The 27984-nt window shown below is 32.3% G+C and overlaps 1 protein-coding gene across 1 annotated transcript; it reads left to right on the top strand.

Moving 5' to 3' along the window:
- The first annotated feature begins 8195 nt into the window (after nt 1-8195).
- Nucleotides 8196-27897, top strand: LOC116772329 (ataxin-1-like). The gene is made up of 4 exons (XM_032664477.2): nt 8196-8459; nt 22505-22881; nt 23082-23315; nt 23547-27897. The coding sequence occupies exons 2-4, from the start codon at nt 22513-22515 to the stop codon at nt 23832-23834; spliced, it is 891 nt and encodes a 296-aa protein (XP_032520368.1). The 5' UTR covers nt 8196-8459; nt 22505-22512; the 3' UTR covers nt 23835-27897.
- Nucleotides 27898-27984: the final 87 nt, after the last annotated feature.

Consider the following 27984-nt stretch of genomic DNA (forward strand, 5'->3'; position numbering starts at 1 on the left):
ACAAACACAGCCCACCCACACATTGCTGGTTTTGAATGTGTTTGTTCTCCACGCTTGTAAGCAGGCTTTGCTATGTCACATTTTACACAAGTGTGTGTAATACATGTGTTTATATGGGTATCAAGCTCCATAACTTGTTTAGTGAATAATTTCTAAATATACGACTTCTTGCGAGCATATTTCAAACGATGTTTGTATTTAGATGAGAGAAAATACATTAATTAGATCATATGACATTTTATTCTATAAAGATTTTGCTAGTATAAAAGTTGAGTTATGTACATTTAGTTATGATTGTTTGTTACGTCTTATAGTATACTGGTTCACGTTTTGTTAATTAAGCTAGGCTTAAACGGCAGATTTTATCTTTACCGCTTGACCTTATTTGATAATTAATTAATTAAAGCAAATAAATAAATTAAATTCGACTTTACGAAAATACTGTCAGGAAATAGCAGTTTTAAGTTAAATAAGAAAAATATACGAGTGACTTATATCCTGGAATATAATTTAAAGTGATATTATATATTTTATATAAATTTAACGTATTAAATTTCCTACTTAATTGACACTAAAACCGACATAGTATGACCCTCAGATTTTTGGTAATTGCTTTAAACTTTCACTTAGTTGTATTTATACTATATTCCCGGGGGTCACCCAGCGATGGGGGTTGGTGCGCCCTTGTACAAGTCGGTTACCGGGCCGCAGCAGCCCTCATCCAAGAACTGACCTATTTACGCATGCAAATATACTTCAACATTTTTGAACATTAAACTCTTTCACATTATGTAATTAGTTGCGTACCATTCGTGCGGCAAAAATTACTAAAATATCAAACTTAAAAATATATCACAGCAACGTACCCATAAAAAATGATTTCTATCGATATATTTGCAATGTTTTTTTTATAAATCTCCTCCTATTAAAATGTAATCGGGACTTCACTAATATCAAACTTTCTATATTAATATTAACCACAGTCCTAATCGTGCTCATGTCAGTACAATAAAATTGATTCAAATATAAATAATTTTAAGTTAATATTGAATGACTTCAATGTGAATGAATACCAAATTCCCGGGTTCCGTGAGAAAATCGAGCGTACTTTTGACCTAATTCTGTGTGTGAATGACGCCCCTACTACGCCCTGTCTGCGCCATTTCACTCGCTCTGCTTAAAGTAAACAAATGCAAGAATTATATTTATTTGTTTACATATTAAAGTAAACTTCATGTTAACAAGTACACCCATTTCTTTTTATTCACGACGATCCACAAGCTGTATGTATCGGATGTATGGGTGACTTTTTATTCAAATAAGGTTTTATAGGATAATATTGGTCATGTCATACATTTTATAATACGTCTATAGGATATAATAATTTAAAATTCTATACACGAAATTAGGTATCAGTTATTATCTTCTTATCCCATATACGATATCACTTTCACATTCCAATGTTTAAAAGTCGTCTTCATTCATACTTATTATATCAGCTTATATTTTTTTTATAAGAAACCAATCGTGGTTAAATTAAAGCCTTTTTGAAATCATTCCTGTCGTTTCGGAGATTTAAGAACGAACAAGTAGACGATAAAAAGAAGGAAACTGTTTTGTTTTCGTCACAGTCAATGTTTTGTAAAAATATATTTTGACATTACAGATTAAAAATATACCTTTATTTATTTCTACCTTTTTTTTTCTATATGAAGGTACGATTTTGTTGAGTTTTAAATTTATTTAAAACCTTCTCTTTTATGTTTGTTAATATTTAGACCTCACTCGTGATTCGCACGGAAGATTTTTTTAAGGTCAGCTAAAAAAAATCGTTCTTATAGAAAAGTATTACCAAATAGACGTAAATACGACGTTTCATCAAAGCGATGGTTTTTTATAAACCAGTGTTGTTTTTTCTGTGTTAGGCGTTTCATCAAATAGACCTTATGAAACTATAATAATAGTTAACAGTTATTTAAAACCCAGTCTTTGCCATACGCATGTTGATACTCTTTAAGGAATCACTACTGACAACAATTCGTCAAATGGTGTTAAAAATATTTGAAAATAACAACAAGATTTAACTGGCAATATCTCAATACGTCCTACAATGTCCACAAACTCTACTTTTCCGTATCACTGTATCTGTTGATTCAGAGTTAACTGTATTCCAGTTCCGATTGCTACTTTTCGTCTTAAAAAATCACAAAATGCAAATGTGCTGCATTTGGTAGAAAATATTTTTACGTCTTAAAAAAGCGAAACCCGAGGAAGGAATGCATTTAAAGGATTCTTAATTTTTTTTTTTTATAAAAGCGTTCGATTTTTTTAACCAATTTTTTTTTCTCTCGTGTGAATCTGGCCTTAGATCCGCAGATACATTTGGCAGCTAGTACGTTTTAAATGTAGTTAAAATTATGTACTGGGTAGCAACAGTAGTTGTACTTAAACTGAGATTGTTGCTACTTGATAATATTTTAGTTCAAACAGACCTTTACACTATATTTTTCTTTTTTTACAAATAGTGTGCATTTAAATCATATATCCTTCATACAGATTTAATTCAACAGGCCATATTTATTAGAAAAAAGTATGTACACCTTATTTTTTAAATAATAAGCATAGATTATTTGTACAGAGAAAGAAATGGGGGAATTTACGATTTCATACCTTATCTGTCTCATATTAGATAATCTATGATAAGCTAAAATAACTCGACGTCACTACAAACAAGTAATTAATTTAATTAAATTTAAGAAATGACTTTTATTAAGTAATTTTTTATGTTATTTCCAAATTTCGGATAAATAATTAATTAGTTGATAAAATAAATGTCATTGCAAACATTGCGTCATATATTTTTTTACCGAAATACGTAATTAAAAGAAAATGTAATAGTTAAAATTTATATTTTTCTTGTTTATTCAAAAAAAATACAGCTGTAATTTATTATTTATTTATTGCAAAAAAACCTGTTAAGTTTTAACAAACAAAATATATATATTTTTTTAATTTTGTTTGCCAAAAAAATAATTTGAAGTAAGAGCTTATTTTTTTCTACATATATCAAATTAATTATCTAAATCATCTTTAGGGAGAATTCCTAACGAGTTTAAGCGTGCACCTTCTAAGAGGACTCATAATCTGCGATCGCTTACATCGAAGAATTGCCGACACAGCAACAAAAGTTTTTTGTCATTCCTCACAATTAGTATGACAATTAAAATTTCTTAAAGATCGATATGATATGACTTATAAGGTTACAATAAATTGTTTCATAAAACTCAGCGGCGGTTTCTCTGAGCGACTTTTTGTTGGACGGTTTGTCTTGTTATGTTCTAATTATAATTTTTTGGTTGAATTTGAAATAGAGTCGCGGTTTTCGTCTTCATATGGTTGTACAAAAAAGATATTTTTAATTTTCTATCACAAGTCATTGTAAGGATAACCTTTTAATCGGCCAGACTTATATCAGAAATAAATGGTATTTGCGACAATATTTTTTTGTAGTGATTTTTAACCTGTCCTTTGTATTTGACTTGAATTTTAAATGATTAATATTACGACGTATTAAATTATTCCCATCATAAATTAATAACGAGTTTTGTGAGTTGTAAATATACGTTTGAAATTGTAATTGATATCGACATCAAAGAGCGTACTCTACCTATTCTGGCTGAACGCCCAAGATCTATGCTAGACATTGCCAATTTAAAAAAGTATATAAAACAAAATAAACATGTGGTTTAAATTTAATTCTAAACAAATAATAGACGAAATGCGTACCACAGATTAAAAATAGATACGGCACACGGCACCATGGCATCATAACAAAATAAGTGCTATGTTGTTATGACGGCTGTGTTGTGTTTAATGCTGAATTAAGTATAACATTACAAAGACGTTATTCGGAAGGTAATTCTATTACGAAAAAAATCTATCTTTTATTGTAACATTATACATTAATAATGTGGGTTTACGTATGTACGTAAGTGTAATAACTATACAAATGTATGAATAAAATTTTATGACATAATTATGTACTTTGTATGCGTATAAAGGAAATACACTTTGAATTCTGAAGTACGTCGGCAGCTGACGAGAATAGATGTGATGGTAGGTCAGAATTCAACACACTTATCTGTACTTGTACAGATACAAATTTTATAGATTGTTACCAATGACAGCGTATGGGCATACTATGACCTGTCAACTGTATCGCGATTTTTATTTTATTCGTTTTTAAAAATACAATATATATATATATATCTTTGTGTATATTCTCTGTATATTCATAAGTAGTAACTATGTTGGTTAAAGTTTTAGCACACTGAAACAGCTGGGGCCTTCATTTAATAACCTCTTTTCTTTGCAATGCATTCAGAATAACCGAATGGTTAATCAATTTTATGTAAATTCAGTTGATAATCTTTTAATTTTATACTATTGCTTCAATCGCACTGAAGTGGTGGAATATTTTGCTTATCTTGAGTAGTGTGTGTAGAAAACACGAAGAAGTTTGTCGTTAGCTCACAATGTGTGATTTTTTGATATATTATTTTGATATTTATCGTGGCATTGGGTTTTGCCAAACTAGATAGAGTAATTGATATAACATATTACCTTTTACCTAAATATATATTATTTAATACTATTTTTATAGATAACGTACATTATAAGACATACAGAAGAGTTTTCATTTATATCTTAAAATTTAATATTCTATATATATATATGAAATAATTTCTATAAATAAATTACACATACAAACTTACAGCCTCAACTCATATCGCGTCAAACAGTCGCTGTTAAAATATATATGGCACAATAACAGAAGCGTAGGCCGATAGACGTCTCTGGTGACGTGATGTTCTAATAACGAGTCAGCAGACTGCACTACATCCAGACTATATATTATATCAGTTGTGCCCTCCAATGACGCTGTTACACCAACTTACACCACATATATTATTATTTGTAACTGTCTGAGACTCACGTTATTCTACTAAACGTCATCGGAAATAGCTTTGTGTGTTTCTTTAATATGTAGCTATGTAGTTGTATTCTGAGATAATTTAAAATTATTAATATTCCTCAGAAAGTTAACTCGTTAGTGTTGTCATAATTAGATTTCAATTAAATTTTCTTTTTCATACGTATGTAATATAACTTAATTTAATATTAATCAATATCTATTAAAGTCTTGATAGATTAAAGTTTATGTATTAAGATTTATAGACATTTTTTATAAAGATATGTATGAAGTATATTTAAAAAAAAAATTAATAACGTGAAACATCGCTCTATATTTGTTATTATCTGTTGTTGAATTTAAGTGTTTCACAAGCATCTAATTTTTATTTGACAATGATGTTAATTTTAAGATTTTATACAATTTATTATCAAGTGACAATATTATTGTATATTTTATATCATAAATGACTAACAATATTTTTTTTTGTCTTATGTTTTAGTGCGAGTTCAAAGAAAATCATACATGTCCAAACATGTTTAACTCGTCAATAAAAGGGGATATTTAACCGCATATACACTAACTATATCAAACACACTTAGGTTAATCTATCTCAAATCATACAATTAGTCATAAATATATCATAATTTATTAAGTTCTAAATTAACAATTACATTTCATTTAAATCGATATATTCAAACCATATAATATAAAAGTGATCTGTATTTATTTTGTATAGAACTTAACAAGTTACAACCCTAAGTGTGTAAGTTGAACTAACTCCGCTTGCGAAGGTCATATGTCCAGATATGTTCGAGTTCCGCGTGGCGGAGCACCCGCGCCCCGTGACGACGGGTGCGTTCGTGAACTACCATGCTATATATATATCAATAAACATGTAATAATAATAATAAAGAAAAAAATTTTAATTAATATAGCGCGTGGAGCTGAAATGAAAATAAAATAAATTTTTAGGGAACCCATATTAGGTATTTCTTTAAGAAAAACTTTATCAGCATTGCTTACAATTCACAATTGAGCCACCCATTTAATCTCGCCCCGTTTCTTTCTATCCCCCCTCCAGGACCGTTGAACGTTTAACGCAACCTTGTTGGAAGTCGCATTAGAATTTAGAAGTTTCACTTCCAAAAGCAGAACTGTAGAGAAGAGCGATATTACTACAGTAGTTGCTACCTACTCAACTTTATTTATAATTTAGCCTTAGGTGGTATTTAAATAATAAGTTTTTGGAGGATTTATATCTTTATGCTAAAAATATAATTAATTTTACAAACTTAAGTTTCTATTATTATTCCTTCATGTAATAGCCATTTAATTGTGTTGTGTAAAAATGTTGTTTGTACAAACGTCATACAAATTTACGATAACTTATAACCGCTCCAACCAACTACCACTGAAGGCGTAAGTTGTGGTTATCTATTTTTAATTAATATCAAATTCAAACGGAATCCAGACTTATTTATTATATTGTCTATCGTCTCATAGATTCTCTCCTAATGATTGTACAGTGGCAGGCCATCGCCGAGGCAAATCAAGTAGACTTTCCTAAACACGTCAGCGTCAGCATCGAACTCGTTTGTCGAGTCTCTTATTTACAAAAATAAAGTAGGTCCAACACAGAGCCTTGCATCAAGTGAGACAGTAAATATGGTATTTTTTAAGTTAATTTCTACTTAACCATAACATGATGCTAATATATATTTTTCTTACATCAAATAGTATGTTTATTATACTTGAAATATAATGGAAGATTAGTTATTTATGACAACATTTTCTATGACATTAAAAACTTTGATTTTATAGTATAATTAGTTGATAAGTTTAAAGTAAACTGGGTTCATGAGCTGCTCTCAAACTCTATCTACCTATTTGCAAAATTTCTTTTAAATCGGTTAAATAATTCAGCCGTAGAAATAAAACAGACAAACTGACAGTAACTATGGCATTTGACATATCAATTGATATCACATATATTCGTTTCATTGAAAACTATTGATATATTTCCAGTATTTTTATTGTTTGAAATACTAAAATGGGCTGACCCAAAAAGTTAAAGGTCTCACGTGGCCGTTTAGGCTCGAGTAAGTTGGGACCTTTCTCGATAAAGGCGTTACAAATCGATCGATGGCCCTTACCAAAGACATCAACGCGTAAAATTCTGATACGTACATATTAATGTAGCAATAAATCTCACATTTCTCTTTATTTTTTCATTCCCAATACATTATTTTTTATAAATAATAAATTACTGTCAGTTTTAATTCAATTACACGTCAATGTCATTTAATTTATAATCGATTCACCAAAAAATAAGAGTTGAAGATAAATATTACGTAAGTCATGCCCTTTTAAACAGTGGCTGTTAATTGAGCTGAGATTGTCAAAATAAATCAGTTATTAGGAAATTCACTAATTTTAAAGCTTAATTTAAGATAACGTTTATTCCAAAATGTATATAACAATTTTAAACTGGCCTCTCGTTTCGTGTGAGTCAAGTTATTAGTTTCTGAGAAGAGTTTACGGTTTTGTAATGTCTGTATGTTTACAACTGTGTTGTATTAACTCATCTTTATAAAATATAAGTGTCTTAGTTTCAATTTAAGGAACATTTCGCAGTGTTTCTATGAAATGTACAACTATTAATTATACACAGCAACGGGAAAGAAACGTAACAAATATGTGACAATAATATGAAATATTGGTTAATATGTCGAGCTTTAAAATGTCTTTCAACTTTATGAATGAAATAAGAAAATGATTTTACAAGCAAATATTGAATAACAGTAATGTCTTAGTTGACTTATCATTAATGTTTAACAGCCAATTGATAAGTTTCATAGAGGCATTCGTATAATTGCATCACAACTCGCAAGCTACGTCGCTGTGAGGTGCGCACCGCGGCGCCTCGTGTCCGTCCGACAACAGTCGGTGGCAACGCACACCCAGGAATTCATTTAACTTCGATAAGTGTCCGGTTTCAGTCTGGCACGATGAGCGTTCATTGCATTTAGTATTTATTCATGTAGCCGCGCAGGTTCTGTGCGCGGGACGGCGGGCGGGGTGAGGGGAGGCAGGGCATACTTACTACGTGATTAATCCGCTCCCCGGCCCCCCCAGCGTCTGCCCCTGCCCCCTGCCCCCTGCCCCCGGTCGTGGGTCGGCCGTACTAGTAGCGGGTTTCCTCGTCCCCGCACCACGGCCACTCACTACGCGTAGTGCCAGTCGCGCCGCGAGCCGCGTCAAGGCAGCACGTCCTCCGCGCCGTACGCCGCTGACTCTATGATATCATACATGCTAATCTCTAATATAACAACCGAGTGACCGCAGTGGAACGATATCGCGACTCGCGAGTGCCGAATGTGAGTGGACGTCACCGCTTGTATTTTTCCACCGGTGTATACTGGCGATACTGACCCGCGGCCTGAGATGCTGCGTCCGTGACCGTCTTGCGACAGTGCCACGAAACGTAAGGATCAGCTCGTTCATTCGCTCCACGCTGTTATGTGCCGTCTATTTGCATGGCGCATAACCAGTGGATTTTATTTTCGTCTAAGGATCTATGTGTGTGTGAGGCGTCGTGGTGTGCGTTGCGGGGGCGTGTATGGCTGAGTGCGGTCGTGTGTGTGCCTCCACCGTCCGCCGAGACGGCTGTACACTACTGAATGTAGTCTGTAGACTGTTCCCTGCTGGCCCGTTTTATTTAGGTTGTTTCTGAGCGACTCGCAACACTCCCAACACTCGTGCCGGCGCCCGTTTGCCCTATATACGTATTCTCTAGCCGCCTTACTCTCACAATTTAACTTAAACATTGTTTTAAAAATTTATAGAGAAATAAAAACATGAAAGTTTGGTTAAATATAGAGACACGAGAGATACATAAATTATCCAACCGGCCTTGCGTGATGGTCGATGACTTTACCTTAACCTGGTAGATCGTAACATACGTTCTGCTACTAAACCCGTCCATGTTAGTAACCTCGCTTCTTGTAATCAAATTATTTTGACATAAAAATATCTAACCACACACTAAACTCATTTTAAACAAACACTGTAGAGTCCTTCGTGGAGGTTGCATTCCTAATGTTACTATTAATAAACGCTGACAGAAGTCACGCACGAGTCACGCCTAGCCTTTACTACAAACAGCGGATTACCAATAGTAATTAATGTTTTAAAATTAGAACAAAGAGGAAAAGTACGCGCTGACTGACATTTGACCCTCGGATAAACTGCGACCTGTGCACGAGAATCCATCTTACATAGGATAATAACGATTCATACATATACATAAACGTTCTTAAACAAAACAATATAATATATTAATGTTTGTATAATTGGGGAATTGCTTTTTATATTTATGAAAACTGTTTACATTCACGTCACACGTAAACAAAAAAAAACTACGTTACGCAACGCCTAATATCACACGACCTTCGGCTCGGCCAGAACACCTCATTTATGTAACCGTTATTGGTTAAAAGAGATTTAAAATTAGATTCACCTTTTCCTTAACACATAATTGTTGTTTTTTTAATGAAATATTCATTCACTGAAATATCCATTTTTATTTTTTTTTATAGTATTCAAAATATGTTATTATAAATGAAACGCAAAAATGAACTTTTTAATCCACATGTCTGAATGTACAAAAACTATTTAAACAGTACATTCGCCGCACCGTTCACTCATTCATTCACATTCACCAGAACAATGGATAGCGGCTGTTTGGACATAAAACTAATTTATAGTCTTTCCTATTAACATTTGCTATGTTTTTAACATGACTCGATTTTTTATTTATAATGTAACATTTTATTTGTTCGATTAACGTGATCACTGGTGTGATCACGTTTGTTGCTGAGTTTTAATTTCCATTTAATTTCAATTCCCTTTAAAGCATACATCATTTTTAGTATATCGCTTATAATACGATAGCTAATCAACACAGTAGTAAGATAGGTATTAAAACATGTTTTATTACTAATTGCTTACGTTATTATGATATCCAATTATAAAATAAATGCAAACCATTAGCCTCGTAAAGATAGCGGCCAAGAAAACAAATAATTACTCATAAATAACACAAAATGTCGTTTAATTTAAGTTCACAAACATTTTAATTTAAAAAAAAAACAACAGAACGACGTCTCCAAAGAGTTTTTACTTTTTATCGACCCAAACGTTTATAATACGTTAGTTTTTAAGTTGTCTAGACCTGACTTTATTTGTTACTAACTTAATTAATATGCTTAATAAAGTAATATTCAGACATATCTTCATATTCTGATCTATAGCCACATAAATTTATAATCTCTATTATTAACTTTTACCTGAAAATTGTTAACCATACATTAGATTTAGCCAACCTAAATAATATAATGTGAATAAAAACTTTTCAATAGAACCTTTTTTTATAGATCAAATTATATGCTAATGACAACAAAACGTCGTTTTAACATCTTATTATTATGCTATAACGTCCTTAACTAAATACCTATAATATGTGTGATCGAAATTCGACCACATACATGTCTATATGATGCTTTGTTAAATATACGACCAGTTCTCAGATAAATAGCGGCTGTTGCAAAGAAAACAAAGAATTTTCAACGCGCCGTGTAACACACACATGCACGCTAGTTATTATCAAGTAACGAGCTACCGCCTACGCCATATCGCACTATCAACCGCATGAACCACGATAACTCGCATACCTGCAACTTAAACGCTTGTTACATAAAATATTATGAGACCCAGCTGTCAATAAGCTGTAAAGAATAACGTAGGTTATCATAATTTCGGAAGTTTTTGAATCTTTAATATATAAACATGCAATACTAAATTAAATAGGTTTGTCTGTATTGATTTAAATCTATTTATTTACGGCCAACTGTTTATCGAATATAACAATTGAAATAAATGATATGAGGACCCAGAAGCGCTTATTAACGATTCTTATTACAGAGTTTTTTTTAATATTTATATAGAATTAATACAACTGTAGGCTATAATCTTAATTAATATTACCCTATCCGTTAACAAGACAAAAGTATATGTAACGAGATCTCTGCACCATATCGAAAAGAATAATATTCTCACGGCCGAAACAACGGTATCTTATTTCAATGTGTCAACATTGAAAGTACTGACGGTGGCACTGTTTCGTTTTACTGTATATTTTGCACTTCGTTATTATTCTATCTCCCATAACTGAGCTGAGAAAACATTTGAAGCACCGAGATATTTCAAAAATGAAGACTGCGATTGTGACATATTTAGTATTGTAAACTTTTTCTAAAATTTCTCTGAAAGCAGATAAGATAATGCGAAGTTGAAATATGGGGAAGGAAAATGTCTTGATCGATTACGAAAATGACATTGTCATCGTACGTAGAAATATCATATCCACTGGCAAGTTTATAACAACAATATGAAGTTAGTTTTTTACCTGATAAAGTGTTTTGCTGTAGGAAATTAGGAAGTGTACTTTTACCTTTTACCCTTCGTGAAATTTAGTAATAAAAATACTTATGTATTATTTTTTTATACGGTAATGGTACTTCACATCATTGGAAAAATCTGGTTACAAATACAACTATAATTTTATATAATAAATTTGTTGGTTTTATACAAATTCTGTTAAATAATATAAATTATAAAATCTCAAGTCATATTCTCCTCTGTGTTATAAACCGGATCTTCTTTGATTAAGTAAAAATAGTTCTTTCGTCGCTTTCCGTCTTATATTTATAATACCTTTGTGAAGACCAAAACTTACATACATAGGATAGATAACCTACGCCGACTTTATTTCTGTGATGCTATTTCTTAGAAGTAAACAATGGTTAAAACAAAGCCATTTATATTTAAATAATATTCATAACACATTGTTGCTAAACAATGAATTTAGGTGTTTGTTTTGTCAACGAGCCCTACACTGCTTGTTATGTTACCTTTGCTCTATGTTGACAAACAGTCAAAACAATTAGCCCTTATAGTATTCCTCTGACAGAAATAAAGAAAATATATGTATATTTCATAAAAGGAGCTGGGAAGTGCCGTGGAATTGCAAAATTGCACTTATGGCATTTGACAATGGAAACGAACACAACAAATTATTAAAATGAAATTACATATATTAGATAACCAGTTACATTCACGACTCTAATCAATGGTTGTTGCATCATAACTTTCGACGCTCCATCGTAGCGGATTGCGAAATGCCACTTATGCAAGAAGGCCAAGCAAAATGGTCAACAGATACTATAATGACTTCCATATCTTCTCATAAACATTTATCTATCTAGCAAGTCATCAAAGAGATATATTTTTTAAAACAATATAATTTTATCGTCTATACTCTTTACTCTATACTCTATGGGGTAAATGTCAATTATACTTTTTAATTTTATTCCATTATTTATTGGCATGACTCCTATAGGGTGTTTATAAATGTGTTTGTTTTATTTGACAAGCATTAGTTTATAGGTTTATTAGAAAATCATTATACGGTTTTTAGATGGGTGCCAGAATCATAAAATTTATGTACATAACGTAGCACAATTTCATGGCATTTCAATTATATGATGTGACATGTGAGTGGCATTTCCTCTCGTATTGTTTAAAAGAAAATTGCAAATGTAGTTAATATAAATGTGTTCGAGTCAACCTTGTAATTCTATTATCATTTCTGATAATAGTATTTGAGATAAGACGATATATAAAATTACCAAACGGACATTTGATTAGGCATTAAATTTGTTTTTTTTTTTTAATTTTACATGTAGGTTATCTGTATTATTCTGAATCACCGCTAAGGAATGAGAAAGATCTAAATTGTTAATTTGTTATATCTATTTGATTTTCTCTATCTTATACTAGAGTGATCTGTAATGAGGTTTGATTTATTATATGTATATTTATTTCAGCTTATGTAGTTATTGATAAGGATGTATGAATTTTACGAATCATGCTAAAATAAATCCAAACAATAGTTTTTTTTTATTTTAAAAGTAAATTTTATCTCAAGTCGAAGATCGATAAGGTATAAAGTGACAGGTTATATCATTTTTTATCGTCACGTGATGTTTATGCATTATTCTGTCATGTCTAGAGTTTGTTCATTCATTCTTTCGTTCATTCATAATATTTATAAATAAAAGTTCTCGTTCCCACTAAAGTATTCGCTGTCCATTCGTATCAATTTGATCACTCCTTATGTTAATGAGGTTTAAAATAATAATAGTCTTATATTTTCCTGTTAAGCCTCAAAATGAGGAAAATTCTCGCAGTGAGTATGAGTGGAATATTCCGCTTCGCTTATTTACAGGCGTTGGCTAGAGCCTAGGTTTTTGGATAAAATCAATACCACGTAAGTTAAACAGCAATTAAAGAACCATTGATTTTTTTCAGACAATAATGGCATTTAGAAAAATATAGAAAATTATGAGCTAAAATTATTTATATACTGTCTTTAAATTCATTCCTTTAATTTAAACATTAAAATTCTTTCCCCTATTCGATTGACATCTAACATTCCCTTAATTTTAACATCATCGAATTTATGTTAACTCGGAAATATTGTATATGAATTAAAAATTGTGATTTTAATATTTTATTCCCATGTCGATATCGAATATCATTCCTTTGAAAACTTACAAAATATATATCTATACATGACAGATTAGTTTTTGGTGTATCGTTGAAAGCATAAATACTTTCGAACAATCATTCATAAAGTCATTATTTCGGTACAAATCAATATAAATCGTTACAGTCTGTTGCGATATGACAGCGGCCTTGCGTTCGCACGTGTAGTGACGTCACTCCACGCACCGTTCAAGTTCAATGTTGCCTATTTACAAGATTACTATTAGTTTAATTATTTTTTTTTAATATTATTATTCATAGTTTTATTGCCATATTAAAAATTTTATGTATTGTTTTTATTTTTAGCTTAAGGATTATTTAAATTATAATTATTCTACCTGCAACGATTAGCTTCAGCATTTTATTTTTTCAATACAACTTTTTTTTTAAGCATAGGTCTAAGCATTTAATAAAAGTTTTTCAGGGTAAATATTGTTTTCTCAATATATAGAATATTATCTTCAAATAAAATAATATATTTTTTCTCTTGAAGTTCAGAACTTTGGCTTTCATGCAAGTCCTTCAGATAGGTTAGGATTCATCAGCAATTTTCGGATGTTATTTGGTCGTATCTTTATTTTTATTTTAAATATGAAACATAATAATTCTGTTTATTCATCAATTTGATTTAATTATCTGTTGTTTTTCTTTTATTTTATAAACGGCTTTTTGTAAATCTTTATCGATTTTTTTGTTTTATAACTATTGTAAATTTATGTTTACCGTAATTGATAAATATTGATATTTAAAAAATATATATAAGGATGTTTTTAGAGTATTTCCTCTCCCTTCCTATGAAAGGTGCGTTTTGAAAACACGTGATTACGTCTTTCCCGGCCCATTGACAAATGTTTCCTTGAAATGCGCGTGCGCATATGTCAACACCGTTTTGTTTAAGTGTACACTAATTGACGTGATCATTTGCATAAACTATTTATCGCAAATAATACAGATATTTTTTCAGATGATATTAATTATAACAAAATGCGTAAATCCAACTTTAGAAGACGGTTCGTTGAAAGAGAGTAAGATCTAGTAAACAATCTTATATTGAGATGTCATCGGGAGGTTTCACGTAATAGAGATTTTTCTAAAAATTCAAAATATATATAGGTAGTACTACATATATTTTTGTTGCCTTGAGTCTTATTTATATAAATAGTTGTTTCTTTCTAGAAACTGATAACCATAATGTTCACCAGGTAATGATTATAAACACAAAACTTTATTTTAAATTGGTAAACAACCATTCATATATCATACTACCCAACACTAGCACAAATGCAATTTAATTTTACAAGTACAGCATTATTGAATACAAAAGAAAATCATAAGATATCTAAAATATAGATAAATTTCAAATATTAACCTGTGTTTATTGTATTGCAATATTTTTATTAACATTCTCCTAATAGGAATATAAGAAGAAACGGCCTAATTTCGATTTATGTCGTATATCTATTGAATATTATAAAATTTAACGTTTTTCTACAATTTCACCGCGTCTTGGTCCAATTAAAATACAACCAACAAGTTCACAAAAGCGGTTGTTCCGAAATAGACTATTATCATGTTTTATTTCAGCTGTTATATGTATTACAGATTATAAATAAATTAAAACTAATTTCAATATCAATTTATATCAATCAGAACCTTGTTTGATTTCTTGGGTTTATTGAATGTTCTAACAATTTAATTAAATTGAATAAGACGAAGTGATGTGACAGATCAATGTCGACGAAAATCGATGGAAGGCTTCCACGATGTCTCCGATTTTAGTCCGATTTATTGATATAACATGAATGATTATTAAAATTCAAAATATATATCGATAACTGTTATCGCTGACGTCTTTACTGATATTTCGCTGGCTTGTGTTTATCAATGGCTATTGATTTCAATCGTTTTAACTCAACAGGTGTAGTGACATAGAGACATTAAGTGATATCATATCATTTTACAAATAGTTCACTGTGACAAAAAAAAAATAGCGAATACATTATATACTGAGAAAAAAGTAAGGATCATAATACTGTGTAGAAAAAAAAACATTAATTCAGTTCCAGCGACTGTTTCTACCCATCTGTAACAAGGTAATAATATAGTACTAATGCCGTATAGTCTAACGTCTTCAAATCGACGTACTACGATAGCTCCTTTCTTGTATTTTAATTAAAAATATTAAATGATCAATCGTTCTAGACAATTCTTAATATTATATTATAATTTTTTTTATTATTCATTATATGATTACGTTATTACCTAACAGTGTATAATTTAACGTTCTTTTGATATCTATACAATGACAAAGCATTATCAATAGCTAAGTTTGTTTTGTACACGTGTCATTCGAACAAAAATTATCGTTAGTGATTTATTTTGACCGCGATAGTTGTGTTTTTATTTATAATTGCTATGAGATAATAATGTCATTAAAGTACACTTGGATCATGTCAACCTTTATCAGTAAAACTACAAGCTTATGCTGAACAAAATTAGCTCGTTTCGAACTATCGAACCATCTGGTTACAACAACGAGACGTAATAACAAACTTATCGACAGATTTAATATTAATAATTAAATAATTCACGCCCTAATCACTTCATCGATAAGAACCTCTTACGAATTAAACTTCTAAATTTCAACTTAATGTTGGCCTTCATTTATTTAACAATTCAATGGCGTCGTGTTTGTAAAAATATAGTAAGACACAACCGTTACGTCTGTAAAACTACGGTAGTTTCCATTGCACTGAATGACAATAATGTATTGGACTTAAATTTTAGCATACAATCGCTGGTAAATCCTGCAGGTGGCTTAGTCACGCGCTTCAGATCAGCCATTTATATTCATCACAAGATTCGCCTACGCATACAACTGCTAGAATGGAATGGAAACAACATTGTCTTTTGACTTATAAAACGTACCGAGACACTCAGTAGAATTATATGACGATAACTCGACGAAATCTTCAACGCAAAACCGAAATATACATCTTGTATATTGAGAGTGATGATATATTTTTTTACGCTTATAAGAAACAGTTAAGTGAAAAAAACATTTTGCACTTAATTTCAAACATCTCAGTATTATCCTGTCTTAATTAATTTCACTTATATTTTCATTGATTGATTCTTTTGGCAACAGCCCTTACACATTGTTGTTTCAGCGGATTTTAAGGTCAGAAACACATATATGCCTTCCCTAGCTTTATATTAGAATTCAAGACAAATATTATTTCAAGAAAAATTTAGAGCTGTAAGTAAATATTGATCCCCTTATAATCTTTTGAAAGCCTTTTGTGGAGCTGTCTAATTATACCTAATATTATTTGGCTATTTGTAGCTGGACCTAATTTCGGGACACCTGAGCGGGTAACATACGAGGCATACATGATTTCATGCCTGCTTCATACAGCCGAATGAATATTTTATTGAACACATCGACCTAACCATCTCAATTATAAATTCATACTTTATTTATTTCACTTACATGGACATCTGTCTGTGGCCTAATTTATGCTCTAAAATAATTGACCAATAGAAAATGGATTATAGAAGTGACCCGGTTCGTTCGTCTAGATTTCCATTCTGGTGATGCTTTAAAATAGCAATTTAAGCGGGGCCGAATGTAGGCGGACTCTGACAGTTTAAAACCACATTTCCCAAACACAATTAAAACTGTTTGCATTAACAAATGCTTTCTCGATGTTATGTTATATATCAGTTACGATTCCGATGTTCAATGATTCACTCGGAGCTGCTGAAGTGAAGTGTTGTTGTAGTCATATGTTTTACCTGCGGAATGTATTTATTATAGCAAACAGAGCTTTTACTAACCATCAAGCAACTGATGTCGTGACGTTATGTAACGTTTCAGTGTTTATGTAAACATATCAAAGTATTTATGTACATATATCTGCCCTGTTGTTGTGTCTTTATGATAAAAGTGACCGAGGACATCGCAGACTCGTTTGCACTGATATCTTTATATATATAGCAGAAGAATGTATTAAAATAACATTACATATATAATCTAGTATATAAATTGCCTTAAGGTATATAACACCACTATTTCCATCTCACTCTACACAAACTTATGCCATACACTATCATTTACAATATATCAGAAAACTGCATAAAGAGCTAGAAATCTAGTATTTCATTAATCTAGGTTTAAAACGTAATTAGCTAATAGGTGTCGGTCATTGAACTGTCTAATTAATGTTAATGTGGCAATTCGATTCTGTGAGTCGCTTAACAAAGTTTTTTTTTTTTTTTCAAACGAGCGTAATAATTGCCACACAGTTTTTTTAAGCACAGTTTTCGGTGTTTCCAAGAAGTTAGTGACGGACAATGAGAATTCATGTCCATTAGTATTGTTAGATTGTACATCTTAAATAGTTTCTCGTCTCTGATGGCGCCCATTACCGGACTTCACACATTTCAGCACGCAAGATGCGTGGGCGACGACGGCGGGTATGCACAATAGTAAGCGTGTAAATACCTAATAAACGTTTGTCAGTGCTCCGTTCAGCCAACGGATGTCGCGTTTCGAAAGTAGGCGGCTTGTTTGCCTCGACTTCTATTACACAGTAAACCTTAAAAATAATATCCAGGCTACAAAAAAGCTGACGGCCGCTAAGTCAAAACGTAATAACTACGCTGCAAAATCTGGCGTTGTCAAGAGCATTTCTTCTAAAAGTTCATAACTTCCGATTCATTACTGCAAAATTCTTGATATGACAACTTTATTTTGAATAAGCAACTATAATTTACATTATTGCAATACAATTAAGACGTCAGGCGTGTTTTTGCTGCAAACGAGTAAGTCGTGGTACGTTGGCAACTGGGGTTTACGTAATTGGCGTCGCGTGACTCGATCAGCGTTCATTCAGACTGGCAAACGGAGCTAACCTTATACATCTATACAAATATACATTTTACCTAAAACATACTCAACAAAACTATTACTTATTTAAACTACGTATACAGAAATAGATTACACTAGATTCTATTTAATAGGACGGTTCACACACACCAATAAAATATTTAAATGTGTTAGTGCATTGTCGTCATTTTAACACAACTCACACATCCATAGTGTACCATTTCAATTAGCCGCGCTCCACGTCATAATAAAGCTTTTATAGCGTTCTAGGAAATTGTTTATCACTAATGAAGATGAAAATATAAATAAAAAGAATAACGAAATAGATATTAAATGACACTTGTTATTCTACACTTGCATTGGATGTGTAAGAGCGTAGGTCCGTGACAAGTTATTCGGTGACAGCTGTTTGTGACAGGTGCTCGTATCAAAGCATAACTGACAAATAAGTACGTTCAAAATAAATATAAATTACTATTTGTGTTGCCCGTCTGCGACTCTTGCCAATGTGATAATATATATGACCTGGTTTATGTTTCTCAAACCCTTTGTTTCAATCAACACATATCAATTACTTTGTGTTAAGTATATAAAATTATATTTAAATATCCTATCTTAGCTTAAAAACGTTATACATTTTTATATGCCAGGTGAATTCAGGCCGTTTGGAAGTAGTAAAATTGTAATAGAAACTGTCTCTAAAAGTTAAAAATAACCCTTTTATTGATATTGTAGAAGTTTAAAAGCTCTGAGTTTATGGCATGTTTATTGCTTGACGGTATAATGGCCGCTGCTTTTCTGTTTCCGTTTTTCATTACAAAATAACAACTAGAGCCGAATTATTATTATTAACTGGAAATGTGCCGCAGAGTTGCATTATTTTTAACACCTTCAACATCGATCCGTCAGACACTTTTGGCAAACAATGTTAGGTTCAAACGGCTTTCTAAAGTTCGTTCTATGACGTGCCAGGTTTCACTTGAAATTAATCAAAACTTTCATTTCAAACAGAAGGTTATTTTTTCTATTTAACTGATTTTAAAAGTGCATTGCCAATTTTATTGATGAACAGATATAAAAGAACATTAAACAGCAGAAAGATTTTAAACATTTTAAATAATATTATAATGTTAAAATAAAAACATGAAACTTAATATATTTTCGGTACCAGACAGCCCTGTTTGTACCGATTCGCAAAACTAACGCTCAAAGTATGTTACAACCCAGGCGAGGGTGTCACCCCCAGGGTGTGAGTGAACAGGGTGGGGGTGTAAGACTTGAATGGCGGCCGCAAGGTCACGGACGACGGAAGTGGGTTACGCGTGCGCTATCGAACGCTTCACACTGTTATTATTTACCAGTACTATTCGCGATTGACTGGGCCGGGTGTTACTGAATACGATATTATAAATTGATAAGTTATTTAATGTGTTTTAACTATAGTAATTTTTGATTGTTATATATATAAATTGGTTTTATCTTTTATGATCGTAACATTTTTGTAATAACTTAAAAATTGAAGTAATTCAACGCAAACAGCATTGACCTGTTAATGAAAGCTTGACATATGTGGAATAATAAAAAATAACGGACTTGAACGAAATATGTAAATATTAACACGTGTATCGTAAAGAAAAGCTATTTTTTATAATAATAGAGCAACCTTGATTTCTAATAACTTTTTATAATAGGAAAAATGTCTTTCTATAATCGAGCAACTAATGCGCCACGTGTAATTTATATATGTATATACTGTCATTCATCGGTAGTTTTTCAAGCAACCGGCGAACCAACGACCTTGCGCCTACGCTCACAAACCGACTGGCGAACGTGCGCCGGATGTTAGATTAAATAGGTATTATCAAAAATAAATGTTTACATAAAGATATATCATGTGAAGACTATACTGTATACATAATATTAATTATAATGAAGGGATCTATAATTAATATTAACATAGTTTATGTCAATGACATTGATTGATATTTCTCTGAGACTAACGTCAAAATCTAGTCTATTCACTGCACATTACACGTGGCACTTATAAAAAATATCATTTACAACATTAATCTCTGACCGGCTAAGATTAGACTGGACGGATTTGGATTTGATTTAAATCTACTCGCAGTGTCCAGATGTTACAAGAAACTCTAAATTAATTAATACTTTAATAATAAAAAAAACAGGCGCCGTTTGGTACGTTCAAATAAGACAAGTTGTAGCAGAAATTAGAATTCAGAGGTTATATTTTTACGATTTAACATTTCGAAGGCCAATAAAAAAAATTACAACAGGTTTCTTTTTAATAGTCTTAATAGACAAGGTTTTCAGTGTTGCCATATATATATGCAGTTCACCGATCAATAGTACAATTTAAAACCCCTGTGAAATGACAGAAATAGCGGAGGCTATGTGTGGTTGGAATTGGCTAATTGGCTTGAATTTTTAACGAGTTAGTCACGAAATGGTGACTCAGTTAGCCAGGAAAGATGTAGACATTTTCTCGTTCTCAGTTAAAACTATTTTGTACTTGTATAAAAATATATGAAATTTCATCGTCCATTTAGAATACGGTTTTAGGTTATCTGACCTAATAAGATTAATTTAGAACTTATTTTATTTGTCCCAAATAAGTTTTAGTCAAAGTTTTATAACGATTGTTAGGCGAAAGAACCGTTTATGATTTAAACAAAATAATCTGTGTTCTGGATCACCTGTAGATCGAGAACCAGAGTTATTATATAATACAAATTTGTTTTACCATTTAGATGTTGCCTAACAAATTATAATTGAATTAGTTTCTTCAAAAGCAGGTAATTGTGAATTCAATGTTCGAAATAAAAATATGAATTTGTCACGACTTACATCGACACTCCGACTACTCTGATTGATAAGATTGGACATGCCCCACTTCGAGATTGCTGGCTATTGTTAACGACGATTATTTCCTAAATAACAAGTTTAAAGTAAAAAATCGGCGAATTAATGGAATTTTCGTCACTGTCAAAGATGATGACGCTGTGACTGCGCTTACTAGAAATCCGATTTGTGGGAGCTCTACAACTATTTCTGTACAACACACTTTTCATTGCCTCTATCACTCGAATGCAAATCGATCGGTGCAAGTTAAGTTTTGGAATTATTTAAAAGTAAAATATAAAGCAACACAGATTCTGTCCCCTTGACTACGAAAACACGTACAATGTTTATGAAGATGTGAAGCGTACAAATTATGAAAGTTTGAATTTCGATTCGTCCAATTATGTATTATTCTGGTGTTTTAAGTATGTCAGTATAACATTGTTTTCGCAGGTGCGTTCTTTCTTTGTTCTTCAAATTATCGCTTCAGGCGGACTTCGAGGAATGCTGACAATCTCTTAACAACTTTTATTCTCCCCTCTTTCGAAGATATTAACGATGGCCGTATAGAGGCTTGGATATAAAAAATATATCACGGAGGATATTTTACTTCTGAAATTATAGATTTTGATCTGTGTAAGAGATTTAATACGTTTTATTAATGTTACATAACCTATATTTCATTATTAAGTTATTTTATGTGACAAATAAAAGCTATTTATAATGTTGACGCCGTTTGCTCCACATTCTTATCTCTTTACCACGCGGTTTGAGAGGATCTTGGAAATTTATAGTAGAGGGCATATTTTTTATATTGGACCCAATCATTTCTTTTAAGTCTTTAATAATATCTACGTGATATGTATAGAGTCTTAATGATAATAGTTTTTGTAAATTCAGTTCCTTAATCGAGGTCATCTGAATAATTACTAAATCATTAACTTACTATTATGAAGGAAATATAAAAGAACTACCTATATAACACATATATACTAAAAATAGTAATGAAATAAGAATTTGAGCCAGCCAAGAACTCAGCTGATCAATAGCTTCAAATTTATTAAACTTCCATGATACGAAAACACTAAAGATTGTATGCTTGCTCTTTCCAGCTCGTCCAATGATCTCGGCGAGTCTCCCCGGCGAGGCGCTGGTTCAGCTGCAGCTCAGCCAGCTGTACCCGCCGCCCAGCATGACGCCGGAATTCATCGCTCCTCCACCGCGCCCCTACCCGCGGTACCCACCCCGTCGTCGGGATCCAATGCCGGCGCCGCCAGCCCCCGGCCCATTCGCGCCTAGCCCCGCATCCTACCCCTACCTGCCACACCCTACCCCCTACCCATACATCTCATACGGCACCAGAACAAGGCCGCCGACCTACCCTCTGCGGCCGAGACCCACTTCGGGCTTCGTACCACCAGCGCCAGCCCCACATTTACCACATTCACCGCCAGTATCCGCACCGGCGCCGCAACCGCTGCCGAGAGAGGTCAATATTTTTATATAATTAGCGTTTTGAAACAACACTGCATTAAGTTGTCGTGATACTGTCTACCACGAGTGTAATCGATTCGAATAATAATGAATATTATCTGTCACGAACTCCATGACATCATCGTAGTAACTATATTAAGTTTAGAATGATGTAACATAGTAATAATTCTGCATTGTTTATGTTTAAATTTTCAGGAGCCTCCAACTTCACCTGAAAGAGGTATTCCAACGCCTTACTTCTGTAAGGGAGCGTTGATACGTTTAGAAGACGGATCTCTGCGGAAGGTGGAAGAGATGCGTACAGAAGACTTTATGATGAGTGCAGAGCGTAGCGGAGAACTAACACTCACGCAATGTACATTGCTTCGTTTGGACGAGCGCGGGGATCGCCTCGCGCTGACTCTCTCCTACGATAGAAATCGTTCCCAGGTTCGTTGCTCCCTTTAGATATTGGTTAGCTTTACCACATTTCCTTATTTTTATCAGTGTTAATAAACTTAAATTTATCACTTTGATAAAAGCCGTAATTTGCCTTATCACGTAAGATAATTCATCAAAACGTACCATGTTTACCTCTGCATTATTTTATCAGTGATCGCAAACAGAATGTCATACTCTTAACATGATATTGACCACAGTCATTTATTTGTTCGTGGCTAGGTGGAGCTAGAATCGACGGTAGAACACCCATTCTTCGTATACGGTCAAGGCTGGGCTTCGTGTAAACCTGAGCGCACACTAGCGCGGTATGGACTGCAGGTTCATAGATTGCAAGTTGGCGATCTATGTGTGACTCTGGTCGCCCGCAAGCACACGACGCCAGCGATCAGTCACGGTCCCGCTCCTCCTCAGACTCACCCTGAGAACCTCAGCGTGAAAGAAGACGCCAGCAAAAGACGCTGGTCGGCGTCCGATGTAGACGACGGACCGCCTCTGAAAAAACGCTAGCTCGCTAAGCAAAGTGAAATCTAGCTCGCCATTGTTGTTCTTACACAATCAACTGATTCATTGGAACAGAATTCGAGACTCGAAAGTCTGAACTCTGGCTGAAGGAACATTTAATAATGTGGTGAAACGAGGAATAGTTACATTGATCGCCCCCAGTGAGTTAAGTCGTGTTTATTATCGTGTGTTGTTACGGACCGTCATGTAATGTTTCCTTAGCGATCAGCAACCGTACGCTTATATTCTATTCGGAAACTAGGTGCTTTTTTCTATCGGGTGCTTCTATACGCGTTTGTGTACAATGTTGTAAATATGTTATTTGTTAGGTCAAACGAACATACACTATGTTTAACGTAATGTGTTTTAAAATTATTTTACACTAAATTTTTATGTAACTGACAAATTACTCAATGTAAACCTAAAGCCATATTTTTTCAGATAGCTATTGTATTATACTTTAATTAAGAATATATAAAGTAGAAATACTATAAAAGGGATCATAGTTTATTGCCAGTTACTGCTTACATAGTTAAACGCAACACATTACTCTTCCTTTTTGAAAGCTCTCGATTATGCTCAATAGGTGCTAATAGTTTTGCTACAAGATACCTAAATTTAAGCGTATTTTGAACACGAACAGCCAGTTTCTAACAGTAGTGTCTTTAACAATCTTATTTACAACCAAAGCTAACATATATATTCGAATAGGAACTGGTAAAACCAAATGAAAGTAACATTTTAATTTGATTATGTACCATGCATTTCATTGTCTTAAACGTAAACTATTCCGGGCACAAAGAATACGTTTCCAAGATCTTAATGTAGGTTAGATATTGTGATAATTTATGAGATTCCAAATCTGTCGTCGCGGCAGTGCGTTACACAAACGGAAGGTACAATGACTTAGTCAACTTTTACCGACTGATCCTCGTTCTAACCGTATAACCTTCACATGTAACCGCAGTCTAGCTTATTTAGTTCGTTTCAATGGTTGTGACTGCACACATATCCGCGATCATTATCGTTATTTTGTACCCGCGAGCAAATTTAAATCTATATATACATTTAATTTTGAACCTTCCTTTCCTGTAGTGAGATTTAGGCGCCGAATTATTGCTTCTATACAATAATAAAAAATAAAAAAATTCTGACAAATAATTCGTTCATATAAACTTTGTTATAACAATGATATATATAAAGAAATATGTCCAATGGTCATGGTGTCGGAACACCGTGCCCATCGGCTGCGTCCACGTGTGATACACATAACTTTTCTATGAGATGATGTATACATAATTAACACACCGACTGTGATATTTTGTAGTTATTGGTCAGAGTAGATATGATGTATTGCTTGATCAAAAATATATGTGTTAGAATTTTAAGCGCGTTATTGGTAAGAAATGTATAGTTATTGTAAACTCGGAAGTAAATACGCAGATAAATTAAATCTTATATTAAAGAAAAAAAATAATGATGAAAGTAGAGTCTGTGATTAATATACATATATCGCTAATATATTGTCAGACAAGAGCAATGCCATATCATTATCAAATTGATTTTATATATTAAGTAAATGTTAACGTTTTAACAAATCTATTATTTTTATAGTTTGCATAATATGGACAATTTGAACTCAATCCAACTTACAGATGGAAATTTCTTAACAATTTTTAATTAGAATAATTTTAAATCCGTTTCACAAAAGCACCACTGTTCACAACACTGCTGTAAGCCCATCCAGTAATTAGGTTTTTATATGAACGGCTTGATTTTATGGTTTGATTGTATCTGGACGACGTTACATGCCTCTTGATCGTATGATATGATGCTATACGGTTATGAATGTCAGACCATATAGAGTATGAACATCGACGGCGGAAGGTGTCATAAAAAAAGTTAATAATTTGTTGTATAATGTATGTAATTCTAGTTTTATCGTCTTTATTATTATTATTTTTAAATGTAATGAAAGATCTCATTTTATTAATCGGTATTTTCTAACAAGGCGCTATCATTAGATCATGACTAAGCCTACCTCACAAACTAAGACTCGTTCCTCGCGACGGCCCCGGACGGCGAAGTCAGTGCGGGTCGTCGCTAGCAAGTCTAAACAAGATCTCAATTTGATGAAAATAAACATTTAAAAAGACTGGGACGCTTTACTGAATGTTGTGGGTTAGTAGTTTCTTCGATATTACTTAAATTATGAAGATAGGAGCATTTATTTTAGAGGCGCGACGCTTCGGTTTCGGGATAGACAGACGTTTAGTACAAAATTCGTTACAAAAAGTATTATTTCCCAAAATCTAAATTCAAAAAGTATTAAATTATTTTCACTGAAGGGTGCTATGAGATTATCTGTGGAGTTGTTCGAGCACAATCGCGATAAACAAATAAAAAAAACGTATTGCTTATAAATAGAACTACTCAATGACATTTACTAGCTATTATGCAAAATAATGACATAATAATATTGTTGTCAAAGATCTATATTATAACCCCATGACTGTCATTTAGATATTTTGGAAAAATACTTCACGTTCCCAAAATTAAAAAACCCGAGTTTCAAATAATATTCTTAAATCATAAATAGGTTTCCGTGTCTATAAAATAGAATGGAAATCTAAATTCGCACAAAAGTGAACAACTCCATATTAATTGGAAGTAATGTAATTGAAACATTTATCTGAACGAGTAGATTTCAAAATTAAAGTAAGTTTAACAATATCCAATACCACAACATTGCATACTTAATTATTTCGATAAAGTGCAAAGTTCGGGGTTGGTTAAACTTTTAGTGTGGGTTAAAGAGTTGCCGGCTAGGAAATTTAATAATCTAGGGCTGGTTATTGGAACAATAAATATTTTTCGCGCCTTTGATAGGGATATTTAATGGGTCAATTAATTATTTGTAAAAACTGAATCTGTGTTATCACTTCAGTTTAATTCTTGCTTGGGCACCCGTTATTTCATTCCTTCACACTTTTTAAAAATACTTTTGCTTTCTTAAACACAATTTTAAATTAGTTCCACTGCAACTGCAACCATATAAAAATTCATAATTTTTTATTTAGACATTCATTTGTTATTAACAGTAAAATATTATTAAATTGTAGTAACATAATGCATTGCGTAAAGATTGTCGTACTTTAATTTAAATTTGAATTTTACTTCTCAAAATAAATAAATACAAAGCATTATGTTACTCTTATATCATAAAATATATAGATAAGTATAAAATTGTATTTTCCACGTGTTTAACAAATTTTTTTACACTGGTTATTTCTTTATTGCATTGCCCAAATATTTGTAACTTTTTCAATTAAAAATTGTTTTTTTTTTTAAAATATATAAATAGGGTGCATGTGTTATTTGGATGTTATTTGCATGACTGAGATATTAGATGTTATAAGAATAATTACAATACAGTGGTAAATTAAAGAATTTTAAATGTAACTGTTTGTTGCCAATATTAGGTGTGGCCAGTACAGGTCTTAGGGGATTGTTCTTTCTCTAAGGTTATGGTTGACATAGTAATATTAATTAATGATAGCAACCCTATAAAAAGTTGACACATGATAGTGCCATAAGCTCGTCTCACACTTAGCTACTGTCACTTGACAACCAATTTTCATATATATCAGATGATCCCTTAATATAACTTTAAACAGTTATTTTGGTAGCTAGATGTGATTCGTGCTTCTTTATCGGTGTGATATAACTTTCTGGTAAGGTAACGACCAAAGTGGTGAAGCCTCAATAATATATAATGACATCTTAACATAAACAATTTTATTGACATTTGTTTTAATTTTCAAGTTTCAACTTACTTCGTATGTTTATCAGCTGTCTTCGATGTGTTAGTGTGGGAAATGTGTCATTTAAATAAGAGTTAAATATTAATCGTTATTATATGACAAATATGGCAAATATATATTTTATTGTAGATCGAGACGAGTACTATTCAGATAATGTAAATGAAAATGTTATAGAGGGAGATGTTTAAAATAAGTTAACTGTTTGTAAAAAGAAAGAGAGAATATGTATAATTGAATATTTGCTATTTGTTTGTTTGATTTCATAACCTTATAAACCGCTTACTGAAATATTAAATCAGAATAACAAAGTCACCACGAGAATAATTTATAAC

This window comes from Danaus plexippus, chromosome 12, assembly GCF_018135715.1.
Source record: "Danaus plexippus chromosome 12, MEX_DaPlex, whole genome shotgun sequence".
In the NCBI taxonomy this organism is placed as follows: Eukaryota; Metazoa; Arthropoda; class Insecta; order Lepidoptera; family Nymphalidae; genus Danaus; species Danaus plexippus.

What these genes read in the sequence shown, in the direction of transcription:
- LOC116772329 (XM_032664477.2), top strand. Translation starts at nt 22,513, where the DNA reads ATGATCTCGGCGAGTCTCCCCGGCGAGGCGCTGGTTCAGCTGCAGCTC. An exon ending in CGCAACCGCTGCCGAGAGAG is followed by an intron (nt 22,882 to 23,081) that starts GTCAATATTTTT and finishes TTAAATTTTCAG; the next exon opens with GAGCCTCCAACTTCACCTGA. An exon ending in ACGATAGAAATCGTTCCCAG is followed by an intron (nt 23,316 to 23,546) that starts GTTCGTTGCTCC and finishes GTTCGTGGCTAG; the next exon opens with GTGGAGCTAGAATCGACGGT.